General features: G+C 32.5%; 1 protein-coding gene and 1 long non-coding RNA gene across 3 annotated transcripts; both read right to left on the reverse strand.

Moving 5' to 3' along the window:
- Positions 1–6,904: 6,904 nt before the first annotated feature.
- Positions 6,905–8,104, reverse strand: LOC104881611 (uncharacterized). The gene is made up of 2 exons (XR_787572.3): positions 7,817–8,104; positions 6,905–7,571 (listed from the first exon to the last, which is right to left on the reverse strand). It is a non-coding gene; the product is annotated as an uncharacterized LOC104881611 (long non-coding RNA).
- A 6,442-nt stretch (positions 8,105–14,546) lies between these two features.
- Positions 14,547–23,968, reverse strand: LOC100256561 (uncharacterized). 2 transcript variants are annotated; one of them, XM_002282998.5, is made up of 9 exons: positions 23,429–23,968; positions 20,416–20,509; positions 20,165–20,277; positions 17,672–17,797; positions 17,453–17,573; positions 17,258–17,342; positions 15,940–16,053; positions 15,774–15,813; positions 14,547–15,153 (listed from the first exon to the last, which is right to left on the reverse strand). In XM_002282998.5, the coding sequence occupies exons 1-9, from the start codon at positions 23,603–23,605 to the stop codon at positions 15,001–15,003; spliced, it is 1,023 nt and encodes a 340-aa protein (XP_002283034.1). In that variant the 5' UTR covers positions 23,606–23,968; the 3' UTR covers positions 14,547–15,000. The 2 variants fall into 2 exon arrangements, with proteins under 2 accessions (XP_002283034.1, XP_059598421.1); XM_059742438.1 differs by lacking the exon at positions 14,547–15,153 and having other exon boundaries at positions 15,427–15,813; positions 23,429–23,799.
- Positions 23,969–25,497: the final 1,529 nt, after the last annotated feature.

The following is a 25,497-nucleotide window of genomic DNA, read 5'->3' on the forward strand; positions in this document are numbered from 1 at the left end:
CGCTCTCTCAATTATCACAATACTCCAAATAATTCATATCATAGAAAGCAAAGAATCCTAATACAATAAAATAAATTATGAACTCGTTTAACAGTAAATTTAAGAAGTGTTTCTAATATTTTTAATACATGAAAAATTATATTATTCAAATATTTAAAAAATTAAAAATATGTTTTAAAATCATTATCAAATGCACTCTAAATAATTAAGATTTATCCCTTAAAAGAGATTTGTTTTTTTTTTTTTTTTTAAGAAATGCATGGTCTTTCTATGAGAAACTAAAGTCACCTTGGTTTCGATATTACTTCCATTTTAATTTCATTCTTTATTTTGAATATAGGTACGGTAATCTAATAATTAAATACCGCATTCTTTAAATAATGCCACAAAAAGAAGAGAATGACACAATATGCCAAACTTGATTAGGAAAAAAGCAAGGAATGGTATTATAAAAATAAAAACATAAAAAAGGACTTATGGATTGACTACTATTTCCTTTCCATCATTTGCAGAACTTTTTCACTCCACTCAACTATTTTACTCCAAAATAGTATTTTTCTCTCATTATCATATGGGAAAATAGGAATTTTGTAGATCACAAATGGCACACTGCCTTAATGCTAATTATTAGAACGGCTGATAAACAGACACCTGTGCTATAGACAGAGATCATGAAGCCAGCTGAGAAGCAACAGAATTGGAACAAAGAATACTTCACGTACAAAAGCTAGAAAGACTTGCAAAAATTGCAATGAGAGAGTGATGAAAAGGATAACATCTATATTGGTCATGTTTCACGTTGCTCCACTCCTGTTCATATTTTATTACATCTGGAAGATTAAAATAACAAAGTTGTGGCCAGCGCAGAGGGTGCTGTTGGAGGTAAGGAAGGAAAGAAAATTGAAATTTGTATAGAGGGGAAAGAGTGAAAATGAATATAATAAGTGATGAAAAAAGTAATGAGTGCTCTTAATAAATAACCAAAAAAATAATGAAGACAAAAATTATACCTTAAGCTTGATTTTTACATTAAATGTAACTTCAAATTAGTCAATTGTATGTTACTTTGTATATGCTCAATTCTCTCACATCTTCTATTAGTTGTTGATGTTTATTACTATTTTCATAAATAATAATAATCTTGATAATTTCTTGAGACATCCGGAATGCAAAGTAGGATATGAGTGGAGTGGAAGGATTAAAATTGCATAAAGATCAATGACCAAGTCCAATAAAACATTTGGGGATGATTGAGGAGGTTTGGAGATGTCCAAACGACCTTAAATAATTAAAAAAAAATAAAAAATTATAGACTCTTCAAATATCAATCTCATCAATCTTTAAAAGATTTGAACATTGTTTGCTTATGCAGAAAAAATAGGAAAATTTGCCAAAAAACAAGAAAAATACTGAAGGAGCTAAAGGGCATTTTGACAAAAATGGTGCCACCCTATAGTCTTGCGCCATTTTTCATAGTGGTACCACCCCTTTGAGTTAAAGAAGCCCACCAACCGGGAAAAAAAATGGCACCAAGATAGTGCAACCTCATAAACCAACACCATTTTCTTCAGAAGTGTCGTCATTTTGTTTTGTAACATCGAGAGCATGTGGGACCCAATTTTTTGGACTTTTCCCAAGCCACCATTAGATCTCTCACCTTGTTTTTTTATGCCTCCACATAAGATATAACTTAGAACAACATGAGAGCACTTCTTTAAAGGGATTTTGGAGCTGGAGAAGGAGCATTTTTGGGACAAGGCCCCTTGGTGGGGAACTCTTCTTCAACCTCCAACCTTGGAACTTGCTGTAACTTCAATAATCTTTGTAATGTTTTCTAGATTTTAAGAGATTTAATGCATTAAACTTCTTTATCTTGATTGTATTTGCATTTGGCTATAGTTACTCTTTAGTTTTGTATAACTTTGAAACTTAATTTTGAATTTCAATGGCTCTTATTTCATACTTCATTTTTGTCTCTTATTTTGATATTGAGATTATGTCTTTTGAGTAGTGTGTGTGCATGTGTGTTTTTTCTTTTTCTTTTTTTCTGCTAAAGAGAAAGGGTCCTTAGGAGCTCCCTTGGACCAATGAAATGACCCTCAAATCTTTAAGTAATTAATGATTTATTGAACTTGTAAGTTGAATCTACATTTTTAATTAGAAAATCATGTCTTAATACTTGGGAATTGGAGTTTAGGGGTCCCTTCAAGAATATCTCAAGCACTTAGTTGTGACAACCGTTTAAACTTAAGATGATAATTATTTAGGCCTTAATACTATAATATGGCAAAAAAATGGGTTGTGGGGGCTTTAAAGATTTTACAAGGAGGTTCAACTCACAAGTTTGAAGCAATAGTTTTAATTAAATTGTGCTTGTATTGAAAATTCTCTAACTGAGAGCACTTCTAGGTAATCTCGATTGTGTTAGCTTGATTGAGGGAAATTTTATGAAAAGAAAAGAGCCCAAGTGACATAGTTATCCTTACAAGTTTATCAAATCTTGTTAAGTCAAATTTCAATTTAAATTCACATGGTTTCTCCCTTATTTTTCATAAAATTCATTAACCTCTTTTTTTTTTTTTTGAAAAGTGTCTCAAATTCTAATTTGAGTCGATTGGAAAGTCACTGATAGTTTGTCATTGATAGTTTTCGAATGGGATATATTCTTGTAAATAAATTTTCTAGTATCATAAAGAAAATTTCCTATTGTGAGATTTTTTTTAAGAAATAAGTATCTTTTGATAATCACATAATTAGTTTCCTACAAGGAATCTTATCGTGTAATTAGAAAAATATATAAGAAGATATTTTGATTAAAAAGTATGAGTCTCTTTTTTGGTTTAGTTGAGATTTTGAGATTTGAGGGCTTTAGGGTTGTAATCTTCTTCAATAATAATAGAAATTCTTCTTCTTCACCCATGGATGTAAGCTTTAGGTTAAACCAAGCTTTAGGTCAAACCACATAAATCATAACATGTTTTGTGTGTTTTCTGTTTTCATATTCTTATTTTCTTTTCCCTCTTATCTAAACTTCTCAATTTCCCCATTATATGTGAGATCTCCCTATCTTTCAACACCTAACTTACGAGGATTTTAAAACTAAAAAATTGACTCCATATACTTGGGGAATTGCAGTTTTGCATATATATTTGGGAGCGATCAATAGGTTAAAGAGAAGTTCAGGGGTTAGGTTACCTAGTAAGAAGGTATTAGGTGCCCACTAAGCCCAACATGAGAAAATGGAGGCAACTTTAATAAGTGATTGATTTGATAAAAAAAATACAAAGTCAAATTAAAATAATAAAATTAGTTTTCTCTAGCTATTTGTGACTTTTGACATGGTGGTGGAAGAAAGAAATGCATACAAATATGAATAATCACATGGATAATCAAGTAAGAGGTTGTGGACAAGGAATATGATGAGATATTTGCTCTCATTGCTTATTTAGAAAGTATAAGATTAATCATCTCTTTGGCTACTAAAAATAACTGGAAGATTTTTCAAATTAATGTGAAATATGTCTTTTTAAATGGACATCTTGAAGAAAAAGTGTATATGGAACAACCCATGGATTCTGTGTTAAGATAAAACCCTTAAAATATGACATTATGTAATAAAATTTTGGATTTTATTTGTTTAATAAAGTTTCGATTCACTTTTATCTATCATATTTCCATGCATCATATCTTGTAAACACTTTAATCTGCATCTTTTGCATTGTACATGATTTTGGTGCATTAGAAGTTACATGAAAAATCTAAGTCATGAGTTCTTTGCAAATAGATGATTGTTCACAATCGGTTCATGGGTCTAGGCAACCCATTAGAGGTTGTAGTGCACCACCTCCTAATTGGATGGATGGTTGGTCTTGGCTATCATGATAGATTTCTCATGGTGAGTGCACTAGTATGTATGATTACACATTGGATACAACCTATGATGAGTCATGACTTAACGTTATCAAGTATTCATGACCTTACCAAATTGTTTCATTGTGTTGTTTCTTAATTTTGACAAAATAAGTTTGTGCTGAAATTAACAGTGGCTTTGACCTATGGGTGAGATTATAAGTTGATTATATATTATTTATAGATTGAGTCATTGTTAATGAAAGTTAATAGCAATAGGTATTCTCAATAGAGACACCATGATATCTTTTAGGATTGAGACAGTGTGTTTCCTTAGAAGATCCTAAGGAAATGTGTCATGGAAACTATGACTATAGTAGTTCCTTAAGTAGAACTTGACATATGCTCTTGAAGAGCTAAAACATGTCAATTGAATACATAATAAAAGGACTTGTAACTCAAGGATAGTAGAGATAGTCTTGAAAAACAAATAGTATTCACCTTAATTATTAGACTACGGACACCGGTTCATGGGGAGATTGAATGCAATAGATAATAGGTCACAGACCTGAGCATTTGGCATCTCGTTGTTATTTACAGAGGATACTAAAATTTAGTTGATTCTTTATAGTGGAATGTTAAATCAACTTTATAATTGGCTTTTGAAAGAGTCAGTACTCTTATAAGTCCTATTGCTCCTCGTTTTGAGCTCATATACCTTGTTGGTATGGGTTATGAGGGTTGGATCAACTTTAGGTTCACATTTTTGCATAAGGGTGTTTTGGTAATTACACAAGGTTGCACAAGGGGAAGTAAGTAAGGTTTCTGGATTGAGTTAAATGAGTAATTATAATTAATAACCCTTGTTGGGTTAATTAATCAATTAGGACCCATTTTGGGCTAAATTAAGTGACCCAAGCTCTTAGTGGACTCAAGTCACTTAAACCTATTGGGGAACCCTAAATACCTCCTTAAGGGTTAGGGTTTCCATAACTTCTTCTAGAGAGTCATTTTCCACTTCTAAAGAGAGAGAACAATAGCTTTCACCATCTCTTTCATTTCCATCGGAAGTGTGTCAAGATCAAGGTTCAAGTTATCAAGAGGAATACTTTGGGTTTACAAGACTTCCTGGGACTTTCATTCTTCATCTTCATCGTGTGGATTCAATTTGGGAACATCCGAATCTAATGTATGTTGTTCGTTAGTACTTTCTGAATCCCTTAAATTTTAAAAATGCAATTTTTCCACCGTGTATAGGATTTAGAAAAGCTTAAGATAGTTTTACATGTTTCTAACCTAATCCGGACTTGGGAAATGTAGAAATCTTGGATTTTCCCTTCATTATGTGGTGAAAGGGCACAAGAATAAGGTTTTAAATTTAAAAAGAGTCATGTATGGATTAATTAAAAAAAAAAAACAGCAAGAGCATAGGAATAGTAAAACTAACAAATATTTTTAAGATAATCATTTTATTAAATACCTTCATAAACATGCTCTCTATATAAAGGTGAATGAAAAAGGTAATATTTATTACTTGTTTGCTTGTATGTGGATTATTTGATCTTCATTAAAAATAATTCAATCATATTTGGTGAATTCAATAAGTAATGGCTCGAGAGTTTGAGATAACTGACATTGATCTCATCTCATACTATCTTGGCATAGAAATGAAACAAACTAAAATGGTACTTTTATATCTTAAGAAGGCTATGCAAAAAAACAAAAAAACAATCTCTAGAAGTTTGATATGAACATGTGTAATTCGATGTACACATAATAGAATATGGAGTTAAATTATCTAAGACATGAAGAAAATATGCATCCAACATAATACAAAAGTTTAGTTAGAAGCTGACGTTGTTTGACTTATACAAGGTCAGACATTCCTTTTGGAGTTGGACTTGCTAGTCGTTATATAAAAACACCAATAGTGACTCACATGAAAATTGTTAAATGAATTCTTTACTACATTGAAGGTATACTTGATTATAGTTTATTTTATAACTCCTAACCATTTTAAGCTTATTAGATATAGTGATAGTGATTGGGGCAGAGACTTGGATGATTGAAAGAAAACCAGTGACTTTGTGTTTTTATGGGAGGTTCCACATTCACTTGCACCTCAAAGAGGCTATTTATTGTGATACTTTTAACTTGTGAAAAGGAATTTCTTTCAACAATATCATGTGCATGTCATGCAATTTGGCTAAAAAATTTGTTGAAGGAACTGAATTTTCCACAAAATAAACCAAAAAAGATATATGTGGACAACAAATCAACGATTACATCATCAGAACATCCCATTTTCCATGACGAAGCAAATACATCGAGATAATATATCATTTTATTATATAGTGCATTATGAAGAAAGAAGTGTAATTAAAATTGATCAAATTTCAAGATCAAATTTACAGACATTTTTACTAAATCTCTCAAATTTAAAGATTTTAAAAGGTTAAAAATGCTACTTGGAGTTACAAATCAAGTTTAAGAGGGCATGTTGGAAAGTTAAACTTGATTTAGAAATTTTTAAAAAATTACAATTCAATTTAGTTTCCAAAAGTCAAAGGAAATATTTTATTTTGAGTGGTTACTGTAGTTTGTATATTTAAATACTTTGTAATTGTTTATATTCATTTTTCAACCCCATTACTCCAATAGATGGCATACATAAAGCTATGTCTTTGGATTAATATTAGAGCTGCCTCTAATTCTAATGTGTTCAACTTCATTAGACAAGGTTATGTCGATCATCATATCCACATAGTTACCTACAACATTTTATTGCAGTGCATGCACATGTCTTCAATGGCTGTATGCATAATACTAGTTTTTGCAATATGGGGTTGAAACATGACTAGTTGTTATATACAAAGAAATAAATAATCTATACTTTTAATAATTTTAATATAGATTTATTTACTATATAAATATACTGGTATTTATGTATAGCATTTTCCGCAAATAGTAGCCTCAATTCTTGCCCAGATTCACATTCCATTGTCAGCAGAGAAAAGGGACAATTCCATCTGAATTGGGAATAGATCATCAGAAAGGAAGAAACAGAAACAATTCTATCATTAATCAATCAAACTGGTAATACATAGTACTTCTGGATCGTATATATATAATCCAACACTTGAAACCACCGACTCCAAATCAACCTCCTTCATACATACTAAGCCTTAGATACAATGCCTGTTGAGCTTGTTGAGCTTCTTCTCAGTTTCAAGGGCCTGGTGGGTGGTAGGGGCTGTGTGGTGGACTGTATGGACTTTTATATATTTTGGGGCTGGGTGGTGGATAGTGTGGGCTTTTATATATTTTGGGGCTGGGTGGTGGACTGTATGGGCTTTTATATATTTTGGGGCTGGGTGGTGGATTGTGTGGCCTTTTATATATTTTGGGGCTGGGAGGTGGAATGCGTGGGCTTTTATATATTTTGGGGCTGGGTGGTGGACTGTGTGGGCTTTTATATATTTTGGGGCTGGGTGGTGGATTGTGTGGGCTTTTATATATTTTGGGGCTGGGAGGTGCAATGTGTGGGCTTTTATATATTTTGGGGCTGGGAGGTGGAATGTGTGGGCTTTTATATATTTTGGGGCTGGGTGGACTTTTATGCATTCTTTTACAGTCCCTTGATCCGGGATTGCACATGCTTGTAGATGGTGGATCAGGTAAATTCCCTGCTATAAAGCCCACCTTATCGCTACTCATTTCTTCTGCAACATCCATGCCAAATATTATCATAAATCACAAAGAGGCAAAAACAGCAGCCCATGCATGACAGTATATTAAATGGGAAAATTGTGTACTAGCCTCCAATCATATCCATTTGAAGTTTCAAGAACAGAAACTTAGTAGGACATTTGATCTTATTCAACTATTCAAATCCACGTAAGTAAGCATGCGCATGTATAGTTAATTACTTGCATGAATATTAAATGCATGTAGGGAAAGAAATTACCATTTTGAGTCAGCTCTCGAGCACTAACGCAAGAGGGAGAGAGGAGGACTGAAATCAAGAGAAAGCACACAAGGAATGGCTTCATGGTGATGGGAGATTGGAGTAGGCTATGCTAAACCTTCTCCCTCACTACCCTTATTTATAATGGCATTCATATGTGTGGATTGGGAAAAAGATATGGTCATTTTAATTAATGGGAAAGTATGAAGGGCAAGGTGTCCCACCAAAGCAAGGATGACTCACTCTCTCAATTATCACAGCACCCGAAAGAATCCATAGTACAACAGAAATGCATGGTCTTTCAATGAAAAATTAAAGTCACTTCGTTTGACGAATGCCACAAAAAGAAGAGAACGACACGACATGCAAAATTTGATTAGTAAAAAAGCAAGGAATGGTATTATAAAAATAAAAACAATAAACAAAGACTTATGGATTGACTAGTATTTTCTTTCCATCATTTGCGCAACTTTTCACTCCACTCAATTATTTCACGCGACAGTAGTACTTTCTTACTTTATTTCATTATCATGATCATATTCTTGCTTTGCAGCTGGCTACCACCCGAATTTTATAAGTGAAAATATTCCTTCCATCCAACAATATTTTTCTTTCTATCGACTAGAGGATGGGCTGGTTCTTTCTAAGTCTAGGGTCTGTTGTTTTAAGCTTTGAATTCAAAACACATCTCTCTTCATTGTGAGGGGAACTAGTCTGCAAACTCAGAAATTTTAATGAGATTGAATCTGTCTAAAGCATATGGGAAAGTGGTAATTTGGTAGATCACAAATGCTATACTGCCTCATTACTGCTGATTATTAGAACGGCTGATAAACACACACTAGTGGTATAGAGAGAGAGATCATGAGGCCCACTGAAAAGCAAAGGAATTGGAATAAAGAATACTTCACATAGAAAAGCTAGAACACTTGCAAAAATTACAATGAGAGACAGAGATGATAAGGATAACATCAAACGTCAATCCTATATCGATCGTGTTTCACGTTGCTCCAGTCATTTTGATAGTTTGGTACATCCGGAAGATTTAAGGGAAAGTATGTTCTCAGCTACTAATATCAAGAGAATGAGAAATTGAGAACCCAACTTTGGGATCAGCATACTTACCTTGAAAATAGCAAAGTTGAGTTCTCGTTCTCATTATTTTGATATTAGCAGCTGAGAACACACTTTGCCCATGATTTAAATGATGAAAAAGTTGTGGCCAGCTCACAGGGTGCTGTTGGAAGGAAGGAAAGAAAGAAGAGTGAAAATTTGAAGTATTATGAAGTTATGTTGTTGAGCAATTCACATTGAAATATCTTATTTGCTGACATTGATTTCATCAAACTAGGTTTTAGATGAGAGTAATAAATTCTACGTAGTTTATCTTAATGTAGGTTTTTTCTTGAATGTAAAAAACATTTTTTCAATCCATTTTTGTAACCCAAGAGAAGAAAGATCATAGTCTAGACAGTCATAGACTTCCATGGTGGAAAAACCAATTCGTAAAGGCAAGTGGTTTGGTGAAAAGTAGTCAAAAAACATAGAGAAGACGGTCTCATTGTGGAACTACCAGTGGCAGTGCTCAAGTGCTCATCAAATGCTCAAGTGCCCCAAGTTTCTTTAGGCATTTTGGAGCTTTAGAGTTTTTCAATTTTCTAACCTTATTTTTTGTTATAGGGGTATTTTAGTAAATTTGAATGTTTGGTATTCCAAATTATGATTTCTAAGACATGTGATAGGATCCTTAAGGTCACGGGGGATTATGTTAATTTCCTTTTCCATGTTTTATGCTTTACATATATTTTTATGTGATATGTCTAGCATAATTATGGATATTTTAGTAATTCTTAATAGAAAATAAATTTTCTTAAAAATTAGATTCCAAAAGATGTTATTTATTAAATTTTGAAATAGTATAGATTAAGGAAATAATACTTGAGAAAATAAAATTATGAGAACTAAACTTCATTTCTAAAATTATTCTAAAGGATTCTAATATAATTTGTTTAAAATTATTTTGATAAGAATCCTTATAGAATAAAAGGTTTTCCTTTTTGGATAAAGTGCTCTTTAAATTTTTACTTTGAAAATTTTGAAAATTTCCCTATTATACTAATCCTTAATTCGGAGAACACATCATTTTTTAAAATTTTGAAGATGGATAATTTATCATTAAGGAAACTACTAAAAGTTGTATTTTGATAACTTTTAATAAAATAAATTATTATGAAAATGAGATTCCATAGTAAAGGATATTTATTAAATCGGAAAGTAAATGTTATAAGAAATTTGAATATAAGAGCTAAAGTTACTTTCTAAATTTATTGTTAAGGACTTAAAATACTTTCCTTAATAGTATTTTTGAAAATTCTTGAAGAAATAGATCTTCATAATCGGATAAAGTGCCCATAGTTTTTCATAAGTTTCCTTGTTACATTAAAGTTTTCAATTTGGAAGTTAAAATATTATAAAAATTTTCATAAGAGATAATTTATGGACATTACCAAAAGGTTTAAAGGAAACTTAGTAATTTGATGGAAATAAGATTTTTTTTTTTTTTGAAAATATTTCCAAGATAAAGTATTTATTAATTAGAATTGTGTAGAGAATGAGAACTTTTATGAAAATATATTTTAAAATTTGAGAGTAGGGATTTTTTGCAAAATTATTTTTAGGATAAACTACTTGAATAGAAATTTTTAAAAATTTTCAAGATGACATTCTCCTAAGTGCACTAGGTTTCCAATTCAAAAATAAATATTTTGGGAAACTTTCAAAAAAGATTATTTGTTCATTAAGGTTATTATTAATGTTTTAAAAAACTGAAAATATTAAGTGAGAGATGGTCTTTGGCAAGCCCATAGCCTCTAATATCAAGCACGTCTTGTTCTAGGTCATCACCAACCCTATGGCATGTTGGTCCAAGGAATTAAGGGATATGGATTTTCATTATCTTCTGAAGGCCCATTATGGTTTGAGCCATCATCACCCCAACAGTGGGTTGGGCTAAGGTATTAAGATATGGATTTTCTAAAAGACAAGACTAGATATATTAATAGTGGGAGCAACCACCCCAATGGTGGAGTTCTTTATTTGGTAACACTGATGTAAGGATCTTGGTTATACACTTGACTTAAAATATAGAAGTGGCCTATCCAACGTAAGGACTTTCATAGACTAAGGGCTAAACTAAAAGGTATGTTGATCTTGCATTGGGAACTTTTCAAGTTTAAAGCATGGAGATCAATCTAAGAGGATCTCTACTTAGAAACAAGATCATGGCTTGCCTAACATAGGCTCGAAATTTATGATATTGGGATACCTAGCAAAGGATATGTAGTCCTAAGAGCTTTATATTTGTTAAACTATTGTTTGACTTGAATGTTGAATTATTAAATGCATTATTTGTTATGGATATTATGTTTACTTGTTATTATCACTCTCATTCTCACTATCAATTAATGGACTAAGCCCAACTAGTTATTTGGACTGAAAAAATTAATATGGATATAGTAACTAATTGCAAAGAAACTAATTTAGGTAGAGCTAGTAATTCCTTATGAACAAACCTAGTAAAAAGAAATAATATTGGTATATCAAAGGTGGTATAAGACGGATCAGAAGACCAAGTGTTTCATACTTAGGTCTTTGGATGATGTGTTGCACTAACAACACATGTCTATTGTCACAATCTTTGATATTTTCTTTTTAATCTATATTTGTTGATAAGGGTGAGTTAGCTAGACAAGCTGCCTTAGAACTATTATTAATACCAAGATTTGTATGATTTTAAAGACTTCATATTCTCTATAGATGGCAAAGAGGATTTTAAAATATCATAGAAGTGTTCATATGAGAGTCAAGGGTTCTTCAAGCTCTTTTACTAAAAAGAAAAACCACAACACCAAATAAGGAAAGTTCAAGATAGGGAATGAGAAAACAAGCTTAGGGTCAAGTAATTCCTTTGTGGCCTTTTGGGACATTAAAAAAGTAAGGCTTAAATTACTTAAGGAAAAAAGAAAGTACACATCATATTCTCATTATTGAATATATGTTGTTAGATTCATTCTAGGTGCACTATCTGTAATTCTTTATAGAGTTTTAATAAGTGAGAAGGTTACATAGTACTACTACAAAAAACAAAAACAACGACGCTCTCTTTCTTGGTGCTTTAGAAAAAGCTCCATTATTTAGTTTCTTATGAATAAATGTTGGCTCTTGCTAACCATGACGTTTTTACAAGTGTCATTGAAAGGGTAATATTTTGGAAATCTTGGCACTTAAAATTAAGTGTCATCATATACATATGCTTTTTGCATTATTAGCGCTTTTAAAAAGTGTCATTATCTTGTATAGTATATATATTTACCTAAAATTTTCATTCCCCTCCACACAATTTCCCACCCATCTGAACACGATTTCCCTCCACAAGCCTTGGAAATTATACTTCTTCTAAAGCTCCAATTGTAAGGTTACCTTAGCTTGGCTTAGCTTAATGAGGATATATTTACCTTAGTTTCAGTTGTAAGGTTAGTTGTGCAGGTTAGTGGGAGATGTTACCTCTTCCCCCATTACCACTTTTGCCAAGTAAAGAAAATAATCATATCTCACTTAAAGAAAAGAACCTAGCACTAATGAAACATTTGGCTTCTAAAGCTTAAGTAACATTAATCTAAACAAAATCCAAAGATTGGGTAAGTCTAGACATTTTGATTCTAAAGGATCTTCTAACTTGTGAATTCCGTATAAGTGGTAAAATAACTAAGAGGCCCTTTATTGCTAAAGGACATAGAACTAAGAAATGTTTAGAGTTAGTACAGTATCATGTGTGTGGAACTTCTGTCACTCATGCATATAGGAAATTTGATGCCTTGAAAAATTCATTGAATTTAAGGTGAAATCAAATAACCTATTAGGTAAACATATTAAGGCACTTCATTAGATTGAAGTGGTGAGTTTATGTCTAGTAGGTTCAATTCATTCCTTAGGGAGCACATGATTATATCTCAATTGTGTGCACCAGGGACTTTATTGCAAAATAGAGTAATAGAGTAATAGAAAAAAGAAATCAAAACTTTGATACACATATTGAGATCAATGATAGGTTTCTCATTACTTCTTGCATCTATTTAGGGATTTGCCTTAAAGATTGTATCTTACTTCCATTATTAAATTAGTAATTTTGACTTTAAGGAGATGTAGAGAAGTTGTAAACTTAGTTTATGACATATTCACATATAGGGGTATTCATCACATATGCTGAAACCAAAGGTAGACAAGTTGAAAGCATGGTAAGAGGTATATCAGCTTCTAGGATATCCAAGAGGATCTCGAGGATTATTACTTTTTAGTCAAAATGATCAGAAGGTATTTTTTGGAACAAATGTCAGATTTTGGATGTAGACTATATGATAGGTCTAGAGAACACTAGAAGATAGTCCTACATTTGCACAAAACGCTATGGATACAAAGGTATAAGCACGTGCCATTCCTAATAATTTTAGCACATGAGAGTCTCATCATAGTGGGAGAATAGCATCTCACATATTATGATGAAGTAACAAGAAATGTTGATTTCCTTCATGGCATGAAGCTATAAAGGGAGAGTTAGAATCTTTGTGTTCTAACATGACAGTCTCACTCTTTACAACTTTATATACAAATAATTTCATTGATAGAATGTCCAAGTAAACAAACAAACAAATAAATGAACAAGTAACCAAATAAATAAACTAGTAAATAAGTAAATAGACAAATAAATTAATAAGTGAATACCAATAAATCAATCTTCATTGAAGAAAAAGAGTTTATTAAAGTGGCTTAACCAAAAACTACATATTCAAACTAGTTCACTAAAATATTTGATTTGCTAGACTAAAATCATCTTTCACACAAAATTGTTATTTTTTTTCAATAAAAATGAATATTCTCACAAATGCAATTATTTCCCTACCATTTCTTTCTCTTGTCAAAACTATAGAATTTTCACATCAAAATTGACTAAAAATAAATTGAATTATTGTTTTCAAAGTAGTAAAATATTAATGAGTGTTCTTAATAACTGAAGTTCTATGCCAAAAATTGGGCAACATAATTATTTTCTTTTCCTTGCCCTTTTTAAAAAAAATAAAAAAATAAATCTTGGAACAAATTTTATTATTTTCACCATTATTAGGATTACCACTCTTTTCTTTGTTTTCTTTTCCTATTTTTCTTTTGCTCAATATCAACACACTCGAAAATAAATTTAAATTTTTTATTATTTGTCAAAAACTTATGGTTCACATATATTTAAGAAAATTATTATTATTTAGTTTTTTTTTCATATTAAAATAAATTTATGAATTAAACCTCTCTTGATCTCAATTTAAAATATATCTTACCATCTCCAATCCACCTTTGACATTTCTTCTGATAACAACATTTTACATGGATAAATAAGGCATGGTTTTAATATATTTCTTATTTTTTATTTTTAAAAATAGAGAATAAGAATAGCTTGTATCCTTTAAGACTTGCATTATATATATATATATATATAAAAGACTCCATTTTTTTACAAACCCTTGGCACTACAGATTCAAATCTGATACATGCCAAACAACAATTTTCTATCATGACTACATACACCTACAAATATCCCAAAATTGGCGACTTTCTTTCTTCACTTGGCACACACATCATTCAATCATTTGTTCAATTCAAAATTTAACACTTCAACCAAAACTGACGGGAGTAAAAGGCTAGAGTTGTGAATTGACAAACAATCAAAGTAAGTATCGCCTTTGGGGCAGTGGCACATCCCAACCACCACAACCGTGAGTTGCTACACAACCTTTTCAGTGTTCACAGCAACACAAATCAGGGATAAAAAATTTGTAAATGAAATGCCCTTCCCCTCTAGTTCAGCATAGATTCCAGATATAGTGCCATTTATCATGACCATAAAACTAAATGGAAGATAATTCTTTAATCAAACCCATACCCTGTGGGTAAGTAAGTACAGCAGTCACAGGAAAAAGGGCAAAAGAACTATGAGGTTATTTGCTAGATGGCTGCTTCGGTTCACGTAGCTAATTTTTCTTCAAAATGAATGTTCTGGTGGTTATAGACTTCTAGTATATATCCCACATGAACACCGCCCAATTTTCTTGTTCCTCATAGCATCCTCCCTTTGGGCTTCACCGGAACCACCATCTCTGAATTGCAGAAATTGGAGTATTTAGGAATGGGGCATAGCGGTGGACAAGCGGATTAATGGTCCTTCCAATCTTACTCCACACACTTTGATGGTAGCTAGCAGTCACAGGTGCGTGATACATTAGCTTTAACAGCTGCAAGGGAAAACATCATTTTGTGAGGTTCTGTTAAATAAACCTTAAACGTAACGAATATAATGCTTATAATACAACAGGAACCCCATGGCCAATACTAAGCAATACCAACATGCATGTGCCCATGACTAATCCAAGTACTTAAATACCATAAAACCCAAACTGACCGAAAAATTGAGGGAGAACCTCAATAGGTTTTTACCTAAAAACAACCCCATTGGAGTGGACCATGTCAGAAACTGAGTGGGTGCATACATTTATAAGTAAAAGATATAGAATATGCAATAAATACTGATATTCAAGACCAAACAGACCAGTATCTTAAACCCAATTCTGACCCGAATTCTTGTTGAGTTTCAAATTCTCAACCTATCCCAAGCAAAGGAATTACCCAACTAGTGACCCACAGAAATCCTAAGTCTACCATAGTAAAAACTAAAAAGTACACTTCCAAGTTATGAGATAACAACAAAGCACAAAACAGACAAAAACCTCCCATTCCTCCCCCACACCAAAAAACTGATCACCTCATGAAAACCTTCTCCTTTAAGCACAAATGTAAACCTACATAAGAGTAGGAATTCCTCCAAAGTAGATATCAAAAAAGAACAAAAACAAACCTGCCAATACATGAAAGTTTGTATTATGTTGCGCTGCCACCTGCACATGAAAATTAAAAACCTATGAGAAATTGAAAAGGTGAAAAAAAATGTTAAAAAATGAGAAAACAGAATGGATTAAAAATAAAACAAAAAAAAAAGGAAGGGAAGGAATTGAGCAACTCACGACAACAAAGAGAGAATCAAAAGGAAGCCAAGACCAATCTCAGTGTGTGAAGACAATATGCTGAGGGTAGTAGCATTTGACTCCACCCAGACGCAAGGCTCTTCCAAGTATTTCCTGGACAACCAGAAAAATTAAATAATTAAAATAAAAAACAAAATGACTACTTACTGCTTTGGAACAATGATAGAGCCTCTTGTCCTACAAAACAAGTAAGTCTCTTAAGAGAAAGAATGACTCCAAACAAGCCATGCCAGGCCCACCAGTGGTTAACTAAATAAGGGAAGGGGACCATTCACACCAAGGGTTGAGGAGGTGCTATCCAGATACATTTTTAGTTCACATCCAGGCTTAAGCATAAAATGATTTTAGCACTAATAACCCTTTGCATATAATACTAGTCTATATTACATGGACTTGGGTGTAGCATCAAATGTGGGTGTGTATCTAGGTGTCACTTTTGTAGAACCACCAATCTTAAGGTGCAGAATACAGCTAATATGTTCAAGTATCTCCAAGCTAGGGCAAGACATAACAAAAGGTGGTTGCCAATAAATGATTGATATGTTAAACATTTATACTAGTGGGTTTAATTAAGTGATACTAGAGATGATGTTTCTAGACAACAAGTAAATAAACAACTTATTAAAAATGTAAGTTAAAGAAAACTATTTCCAAATCCTAAGTTATATGATGGGGTTTCAAGAAACCTCTCCGCCACGTTGAATTACCCTAGACCTCAAGCTGGTGACCCATCACCAATTTGTACTTCTAGCAATCCAACAAATTAAAAAAATGTGAAAGGACTTGTATTTTTATTTTTATGTTTCTTCCTTTTTTCTTTAGTTTTTCTCTCTTTCTTCATTTCTTGATAGATAATAAAAATGCATACGGAAAGTGCCAATGGGAGCACAGTCCATGTATATAATAGATAATCTTCAACAACAACTAACCAGATCCTGGCTTCTAGAATTTTGAATAAGATTGTTCTTAGGATCCTTGGTTTTTTGTGTGCAGTGTTTGTTTTTGTCTGTCTGTGTGCTCTACAATGCCAAATGGCACTGTTGAAATGGTCAAACAAACCAAAACAGGAAGGTAAATAAAAAAACTTTCCTAATAAAAAACTTTTTTACATTAAAAAAATGGAAAAGCAAAACCTCTCCAACAAGGATTTCAGTTTCATCCAAGGTTTTTGTCTGCAAAGGAGGAATCTATAAACAAACATGCTAATTTAAATAAATTCAAAGACGATAATTAATAAAACAATTGCATTTGAAAGGGGGAAAAACAAACAAACAAACAAAAATAAGGCTTCTCCTACCTGTACAAGGAGGAACGAGTGAAATTGCGCCTAAGGAACTTGGCAACATGTTCAACAGCTCGGCACAAAATGGGAATTAAAGCAACTGCAATGAAGCTCAACATCAGCTCTATAGAGGTAATGGAGTAAAAATGCTCACTATAGGTTCAAACACGTGGAGAAAGAAACAAAAATTAGAGGCTCAGAAATGCTCACATTTGAGGTAAAGATGTGATGTTACAAACATAAGGCAGTAAATGAAGTAGAGAAAATCCTTTGTTGCGATTACTGACTGAAACCACACTTGCACAGCCTGCAAATTCCATGCCCTAGGTTTCTGCAGATACAGACTAATCAATAGAAGAATGATAGCAGCATCACATCCAAAATAAATAAATGATCACAAAGATGATGAAACGAGTACAGTAAGATTACCCCGTATAGTGAGTACAAAGAATAGAGAGAGGAACATGCAGTGCCCATAAATGATAGCCGATATGCCCTATTTGAAAGATTCTGAGGTATAATTGGAAATATTGCCAGCACAGCCACAACAAACACCTACAGAGGAAACCAAAAAGGTACAAAAGGCAATATCAACTAAATGAAAAATGGCATGTGAACAGGACATAGCACTAGATTTACCATAGCTAGCATGCATGATTTTCTGTGATCATTCCTCATGGCCAGTAATATTTGATAGAAACATCCTTCCTATTAGAGGGGGCCAAATCCTAAAAGCTTAAGCTTGCAAGATTTGGATCCACAATGCATATCATGTTCTTTAACACTCCCCCTCACATGCGTCCCCACAGCCACAAATGGAGTGACATAGGCCCATAGGCAAACAATCATAATCAGCCTCTTTTGGTTTTACAATGGTTTAATAAATTGGGAAACTAAATAATATGCGGTAAGGGTAAAAAACATAGCTCTCACCAACTGATGCTCTGATACTATTAGGAAAATTGGTCATCTAACTTTCAATGAAATTAACTTTGTCCTTTCTAGGTTTTTTCCCTCCTTTGTTGCCTCGGGATTGGCTTTCTTTGTATACTGCCTGTGTACATAGGGAGCACCCCTTGTTTTGGCGTGTTTTAATTTAATTTTTTCTCTTTGTCTATAAAAAAAAAAAACTTTCAATGAAAAATAAAATAAAATAAAAATAATTTAACTGCTGAAATCTTATTTGAAAAAATAAACAATTAAAAATTTAAAATGATGATCTTCTGTTTTTTTTCCTTCGAGGCAATAATATTTGAAAGCAGTAACAGTGATGGCCCATAAACTACCCTTGCAACAAAAAAAAATTTCAAGTCCAAAAATATACCAACCTTGACAGAAATCAAATAAAGAAAACCATGATTAAATTGTCAACAACAATTATAGTGCACTAGTTTGGTGACAGAAAGATTAAAGAATTGCTAAAGTAAAAGAATTCACAATGGTCATTTTAAGGAATGAAAAACAAGTTTTGTATTGAAGCAAGGTTCAATCACAATTAAATGGTAACTTAGAATACACTGTGCAAGGACAAATTAATGGTTCAAAAACTCATTAACATGGCCTTTCAACACTTCCAGCAGCTATATATCTTCAACAATGCACTTATCCAGTGTACATTGTTTCTCAACATTTAGCAGGAAAATGGCCAACAGATTGTTTCTAGTGCTCACAATGGCTTGCATCAGTTTATCCTTTCTTTTATTGGCCATTGCATCGATTTGTTAATTAGGGCATCTGAGCAAGTTTTACTATCTAGTTAACTGTTCTTGATCCCCAAAGGAAACTGTAAAATATTAAGCATTAAAAGAGCAGGTGAGAGAATTATTGATGACCACAGGAAGGACCTTCATCCCAACGAACCAACAAAAATTGAAAAACCAAAGCTGATCGATCCATTTCACATTTAAAGAAAAGATGTGTTCTTGTTCTCAATATCCCACTTCATATGTCTCAACTTTGAATTCATGTTGAGCTATAAACCAAAGAATTACACAACAAAAGCATGCATAAGGGTTTTTTATGAAAGATGTTGCAAGAGTACCACAAAAAGGCGCATTTTTTTTAGTGTATTAATATATCACTTCCACGGGTCATTTGAAATTCTATTCAATTCAATAAAATCACTGAGTACCAGATTTTGTTTATTCATGGTGGCTGCTACTCCCTACGCAATCTCCTTCTCTTGCAATTGTTTCTAATAAAATAAAACAATGAAGAATCCAGACATAACAAGTAACAAGAAATTCTAAAATGATTTATTTAGGTACTTAAGTCAAAATATAAGGTCTTTATAACTTATCTACTTCCATCACTCTTATAATAGTATTTTGTTTGCTACAGAAATGACAGTTGTTCTTCACATCCACTTATGAAGAGATTAAGTAAAAAAAGGATTTTATTTTTTTTGGTTGGGGAAAGGGGGGATGGAATCAATCTCAAAGGATTAAAATTCAACAAAAACAGTTAATCAGACAAGTTGTTATACGTTGACCCAAAAACAGATAATAGTTTGTGAATATAAAACCAATTAAATTCACCAATTAGTCACATGCAAGGAATCAGTACGTGTAACCAAAGAAAATTAAGAAAACATTCAGATAAAAATAATTAAGCCTCAAGCCAAGCAAAAAATAAGTAAATCATGAAATGTTGAGATAAAATAAATAAATAATAAAATAAAATAAAAAAATTAATTCAAAAACAGAGCTTACCAAAGTTGAGCCATACTTTCATAATTCATCATATTCAGATTCCTATTCGTTTATATATATATATATATATATATATATACATGTTATTCAGCATATTTGGATTCATGCCACGGGCAAAACATGACTGCCTGAGAAAAAAATCATGAAATAAAATCCACAGTGGGTTGTGTTGTGTTTGTGCATGCATGCATGCATGAAAAGTTTACTCTACCCAAGCATTGACAGAAAATTGTATGGTTTGTCGATCCCAACGCATGGAAGTCGGAGCTGGAGTTGGAGTTGGGCCTGAAGTTGCTGATGCCCCAGATGTCCTGGTAGCAGACCCTACATTATATATTGGATTGGGTTCAATAAAACAGTAATCCAGCAAGTGAAGAACAAAAGAAGTTCAGAACATATACATTCAGTATTTTCTTTCCTTTTCTATTGCAATTTTCATAGTAGAAACAAGAATTTATCTACCTGAGTTACGTGCCCGTGGTTGCTCACTTGCAGCTGATGACGATGACGAGGATGAACTACCCATAGACATTGCCTCAACCACAAGCTCAGGATCCTGCTTTCCAAACAAAGTGAAGGATCATCAGAGAATCATTGTCTAAGCAACAAAAGGTAAGATAAAGCTAGATGAGTAGCAGAAACATGCCAAATTAAAACAACATATTTCCAAAAGCCTCTAGAGGCCCATATAATAATTAGAATGCAAACGGCATGAGTTCGCATGTGTCTCTTAACTCCATGATATAATTAAACCCCAAAAAGTATAGTTGTGTATTCAAATACCCATTCCCTTTCCACAAACCTATAGTTAACCCCATTTTTTGAAACACGCAAAGCAATAATTTCAATATATATAACACAAAATAGATATATTAAATGCACTAACTGAAGATGCACTAAAGTACCCAAACCGTTTTCAAAGGAAGCTAGGGAGAAAATTTCCAACCAAAAGGTGAGAATCTTAGCATTACAATTTAAAGTATAAAAAGATCCAGAAGCAAATGTTAAATCAGATATTCAAACAAGATTTTAATGTTTAATTCCCAATTCACGAGCATGTATAAAAAGAATAGATATATTAGTAAAAGGAAAGAAAAGATGTTGAAACCCGATACAAGGACATAATCTAAAGCAAGGGAAAAAGATGAACAATGAACTACTTGGAGAAATAATAAAATAACAGAACCCTAATTCATGGAAGTCCAAATATAAAACACAGAAAGCAAGCACAAATAAGAGAAGGAAAACCAAAACAATTTTAAGTTTAATTTCTAGTTTCACAAGAAAATAAAAATAAAAAATAAAAAAAATGTCCAGAAGAATGAAAACAGGAAAGAGTTTGCCAGAAGAAAATTTGGAGAAGGGAATTCTTTTTAGAAGTGAATGGGAATTCTCAACCATTCAAAAACAGAACCATGAAGTTCATGTGAAATGCCTAAACTTAAAACCTAAAAGGCACACCCCTCCCTGGGGGGGGGGGGGGGGGGGGAACACATTCCAGATTAAAATGAAAGGATTTTCCTAGTTTCATAAGAAAACATCGAGAACTGGAACAACAAGCAGCACCAAGTTTGCAGTAAGAATAAACGAAGAATCAAAAAGAGAGAAGAGGAGAATTAAAAGGTGCCAGAGCAAAGCGAACCCAGTAGGACACACCCAGAACCCTCTCCCCCTACTCCCTCCCTAAGTAAAACCAAGAAAAAGAAAATTGAAAAAACGGGAAAAAAAATATAAAAAAATAAAAAATTCCCTGAGCTAACAGCAACCTGTCAATGAAAACACTAAACAGGAAAGCCATCTTCATCTAATGAAACCCCATCCACAGGAAACCAGAAATCATGCAAAGGTCTTTAATACTAATACCAGGAGTCCTATCCTTTTATACGGTGGGATGATTCTCCGCCTTTCAAATACACCATCATGACTCAAATATATGGATTTAAAGGCAGGCCAAGCACAACACTTATCTGAAGTGTCAGGTTTTCAAAGTGAAAAAGAAACATTCAGTGCAAAAAGAACCAAAATCAATAGAAAAAAGAGATATCTGCACTACAATTATAAGATCTTTTTTTTTTAGTAAGACCTTTAAGATCTACTCTAAAAAATATGTCCAGAAATCAAACTGTTGGGTGGATTAAACATGGGAAAAAAATTAGGAGGGAAGAGTGTTGCAAGTTGAAATCCATATAAGGGCACACTCAAAGGAATGAGGAGAAGAAGATAACACACGAACTCCTCATAAGCTGACTTTGAGAATCACAACATGCCATTCTATGAAATCAAAATCCAAAACCTGAGAGGTCAACCACCAAACCTATAATGGAGAAGGGAAGCTACCTATGCTGGTTTCTAATCCCAAGGTAACAGCTTACCAAGAAGAAGCCAAAAGCAGCATCACAATCAGAGGTAAAACCATCAAAGAAACCCAAAGACCAAATTCTCAACCATAAAAACAAATAAGAAAAAATTTCAAAACTGCAAAAATAAGAAATATAGGAAATAAAACTACAAAAAAAAAAAATTAAAACAAAAATAGAAGAGTAAAGAATTTCTCAGCAGCACAAAAACAAAATCCATGGAAAACCAATCTTGTGTCCAAGAATCAAGTACAATAAGTGGAAGAAATAAAACCCAAATGAGACTCAATTGGGTTCAGTTCTAGTTCCACTAGATTCATACAATCAAAAAATATATATGCACGGAAACTATGATACTAAACGTTATGGAAAATGAATCAAACAAATACCTATTTTAAAAGTCCAAGAATCAAAGCTGCGAAGGCTAAGGGAAATAAACAAATAAAAAGATAAAACTCAATCAGACTTTCAGTTCAACCGTTACAAAAAATATAAAATCAAGAACACAAACAAGAAAATGAAAATTTTCATATTTTCAAATGCGCCAATAAATTTCTAAAACCCTCATTTCAGATTCCAAGAATCAAAGCCCAAAAACAAAAACCCAAAACAGGTGAGATGAGATTAACAAGGTGTAGCTCTAATTCCAATAAAATCATGAAGAACAGGTCCAAAAATAAAAAAATCCACAAACCCGACTGACAGAGAATTGAAACCCACATGGAAGACAGACAAAACGAAAGAAATCCATCAGAGATACGATCTAATTCAAAGAAGCCATATAAAGAAAAGAAAAAACCGATACTTCAGGTGCCCAAAAACAGAAACAGAAACAGAAACAGTGGGAAGTAATGAATGGGAAAAAATAAAATCCAACTCAACCCAATTGCTAGAAACCAAAACCCCAGAAATCCGTAATGACCCGGATAGGAATCTCCAAACGACCGCATACAAGAGTCCAAAGAAAAAAATCTCATAGGATCAAGAAGAATACATAAAGACTTACATACAACACAAATACACATCTGCATACACAATTATAGGCATATCTAGATGTATGGACAAGTGAAAGGAAACTAAACAAAAGAAGGGGGTTAAAGACGAGGAAGTGTACGGACGATATAACGCTGGTAGAACTTGCGCTTAAAGTGTTCGCGAACATCGGAGCGAGAGGCCATGTGGGGAGGGATGAGGATGTTGGACCAGTAGTCTGCCCATCTTGGGTCGTTCTCGTAGTCGTACGCCGCCGCGGCTATCTTCTTCAACCTCTGTGGATCTTCTTCTCTGTCCGCCATTTCAGTCTGTGTTTTCCTTTCCTGAAAGTCTCGGATGGTGAGAAAGAAGATCGGAAAATGGGGCAGTCGTCTTTTCTTCCTCTACTCTTACTAGAGAGAGGCCCTTTCGGCATTTGGGTATCGTATCTCTGGGTTCGGCTACAATTAACGACGTCGTTTCAATCATATAAATTCCTTGATACGACGCCGTTTAACGAACATACAAATTATGGGTGTCGTGCAAGTTGTAGCTCATTTAACAAAATTCTCTAATTATTAATACATTATTGTGGGTTTAATTTCTAATTCCCTTTGGTTGATACTCCAAAGCCAAATCCCATAAATAAATCATAAATATAAATTAGAAATCCATCATATATGAAAATTAGGGTTATAAATCAATTAGTCTGAGCTCCATGCAACCTATAACCTAAAATATTCAATCAAGTAAGTTTGATCGAATTTATTTAATGGTATAATTTAAAATTTATTCATAATATTTTTTTAAAAAAATTTAAATATATTTATATCAAAATTCAAATAATAAATTAAATAATATTTCAAGATAACAATTAAAACGTAAATATAAAATTATACATTTTTTAAAAAATATATGAGATAATTATAATATGATGTTTTAAAAAAAATTAAAAATAAATATTATCATATAGAATCAAATTATAAATATTATAAAAATATTAAATTGGATTGGGTTTGAATGGTTGGAGCGAGGAGGAGATCGGGCCAAATAAACTTGCCGAAATTACCCCTCGACTATAAATCGCATAGATTCATATAGGGGTAATAATTTTAGTGGGGAAAGAGTGGGAGATTAATTTGTGTAGTTGGGTGGGTGGGGAATCAAGCATCCCCAACTTTAGTGGTTGAGGATATTCCTTCGTTAGTTTGGATTACAAGTCATAGTAGAAATCGATGAAACCGACGTTATGAGAGGCGCTACCCCTCACGTTTTCCGCGTGGCTCGAGCCTTCCTTGGTAGCTGCTTCCAGGAATTTTCCCCCTAATAAGATTAAAGTTGAGTTTGGCCCCTGCTTTTGAAAGTCTTTGAACCCACTTGACCACATAAATCTAAAAACCTCAAAAATAACCAAAATAAGACTTAACTTTATACCCTTTAGCTACAAAAATAAAAAAAAATAAAAAAATATTATTACTACTTTATTATGTGTCAATTTTTTATCACTTAGGTGTTGTTTAGCTTGTTTTCCCATTTCAAATTTCAGATTTTTTTTCTCTTTTTTAAAATTTTTTTACTCTCACTTTTTTTTTTTAATATTAAAAGTATTCTATTAGTTTTTTTTTTAAATTTTTAATATTTAATAAAAATGAAATATTAAAAATTAAATAATTTAATACTTAATATTATTTAATTTTAAATTTTATTTAAAATTAAGTTAAAAAAAAAAACACTATCTTAATATAAAAATAAATTGAATATCATCATATATAGTAAAAATGTTTTCTTTTCAATGTCAATGATATCTCGATTTTTACAATTTTTTTTTCTTGTTTAGCATAAATATGATTGAAGTAGTCAAATAGCACACTCATAAAAAAATATGTCACAATTTTATTTCTTGGACTTCATGTGAAGGTTATTTTTTTTGTAAAGAAGAAATGAGAGGTAGAGATTTTTCCAACCGGACGTAACAAAAAAAAATATATGTATGAATTTCTTTTTGAGAATGTGTGATTAGTCTAATTGAGGCGATTATTATAGGTTGGTCCATTTAGGGGATAAATATCAAATAAGGATTTTATTAGCATATGGTCTTTATCCTAACTAGTATTAGAGTCATTGAGATATTTTCGAGTGAAAATCTCTTCTTTATTAGCATATGAATTTCTTTTGTCCATTGTGTTGAGTTACGCGTGGTTTTGAATTATGGGTA

This window comes from Vitis vinifera, chromosome 14 (genome assembly GCF_030704535.1).
Source record: "Vitis vinifera cultivar Pinot Noir 40024 chromosome 14, ASM3070453v1".
In the NCBI taxonomy this organism is placed as follows: Eukaryota; Viridiplantae; Streptophyta; class Magnoliopsida; order Vitales; family Vitaceae; genus Vitis; species Vitis vinifera.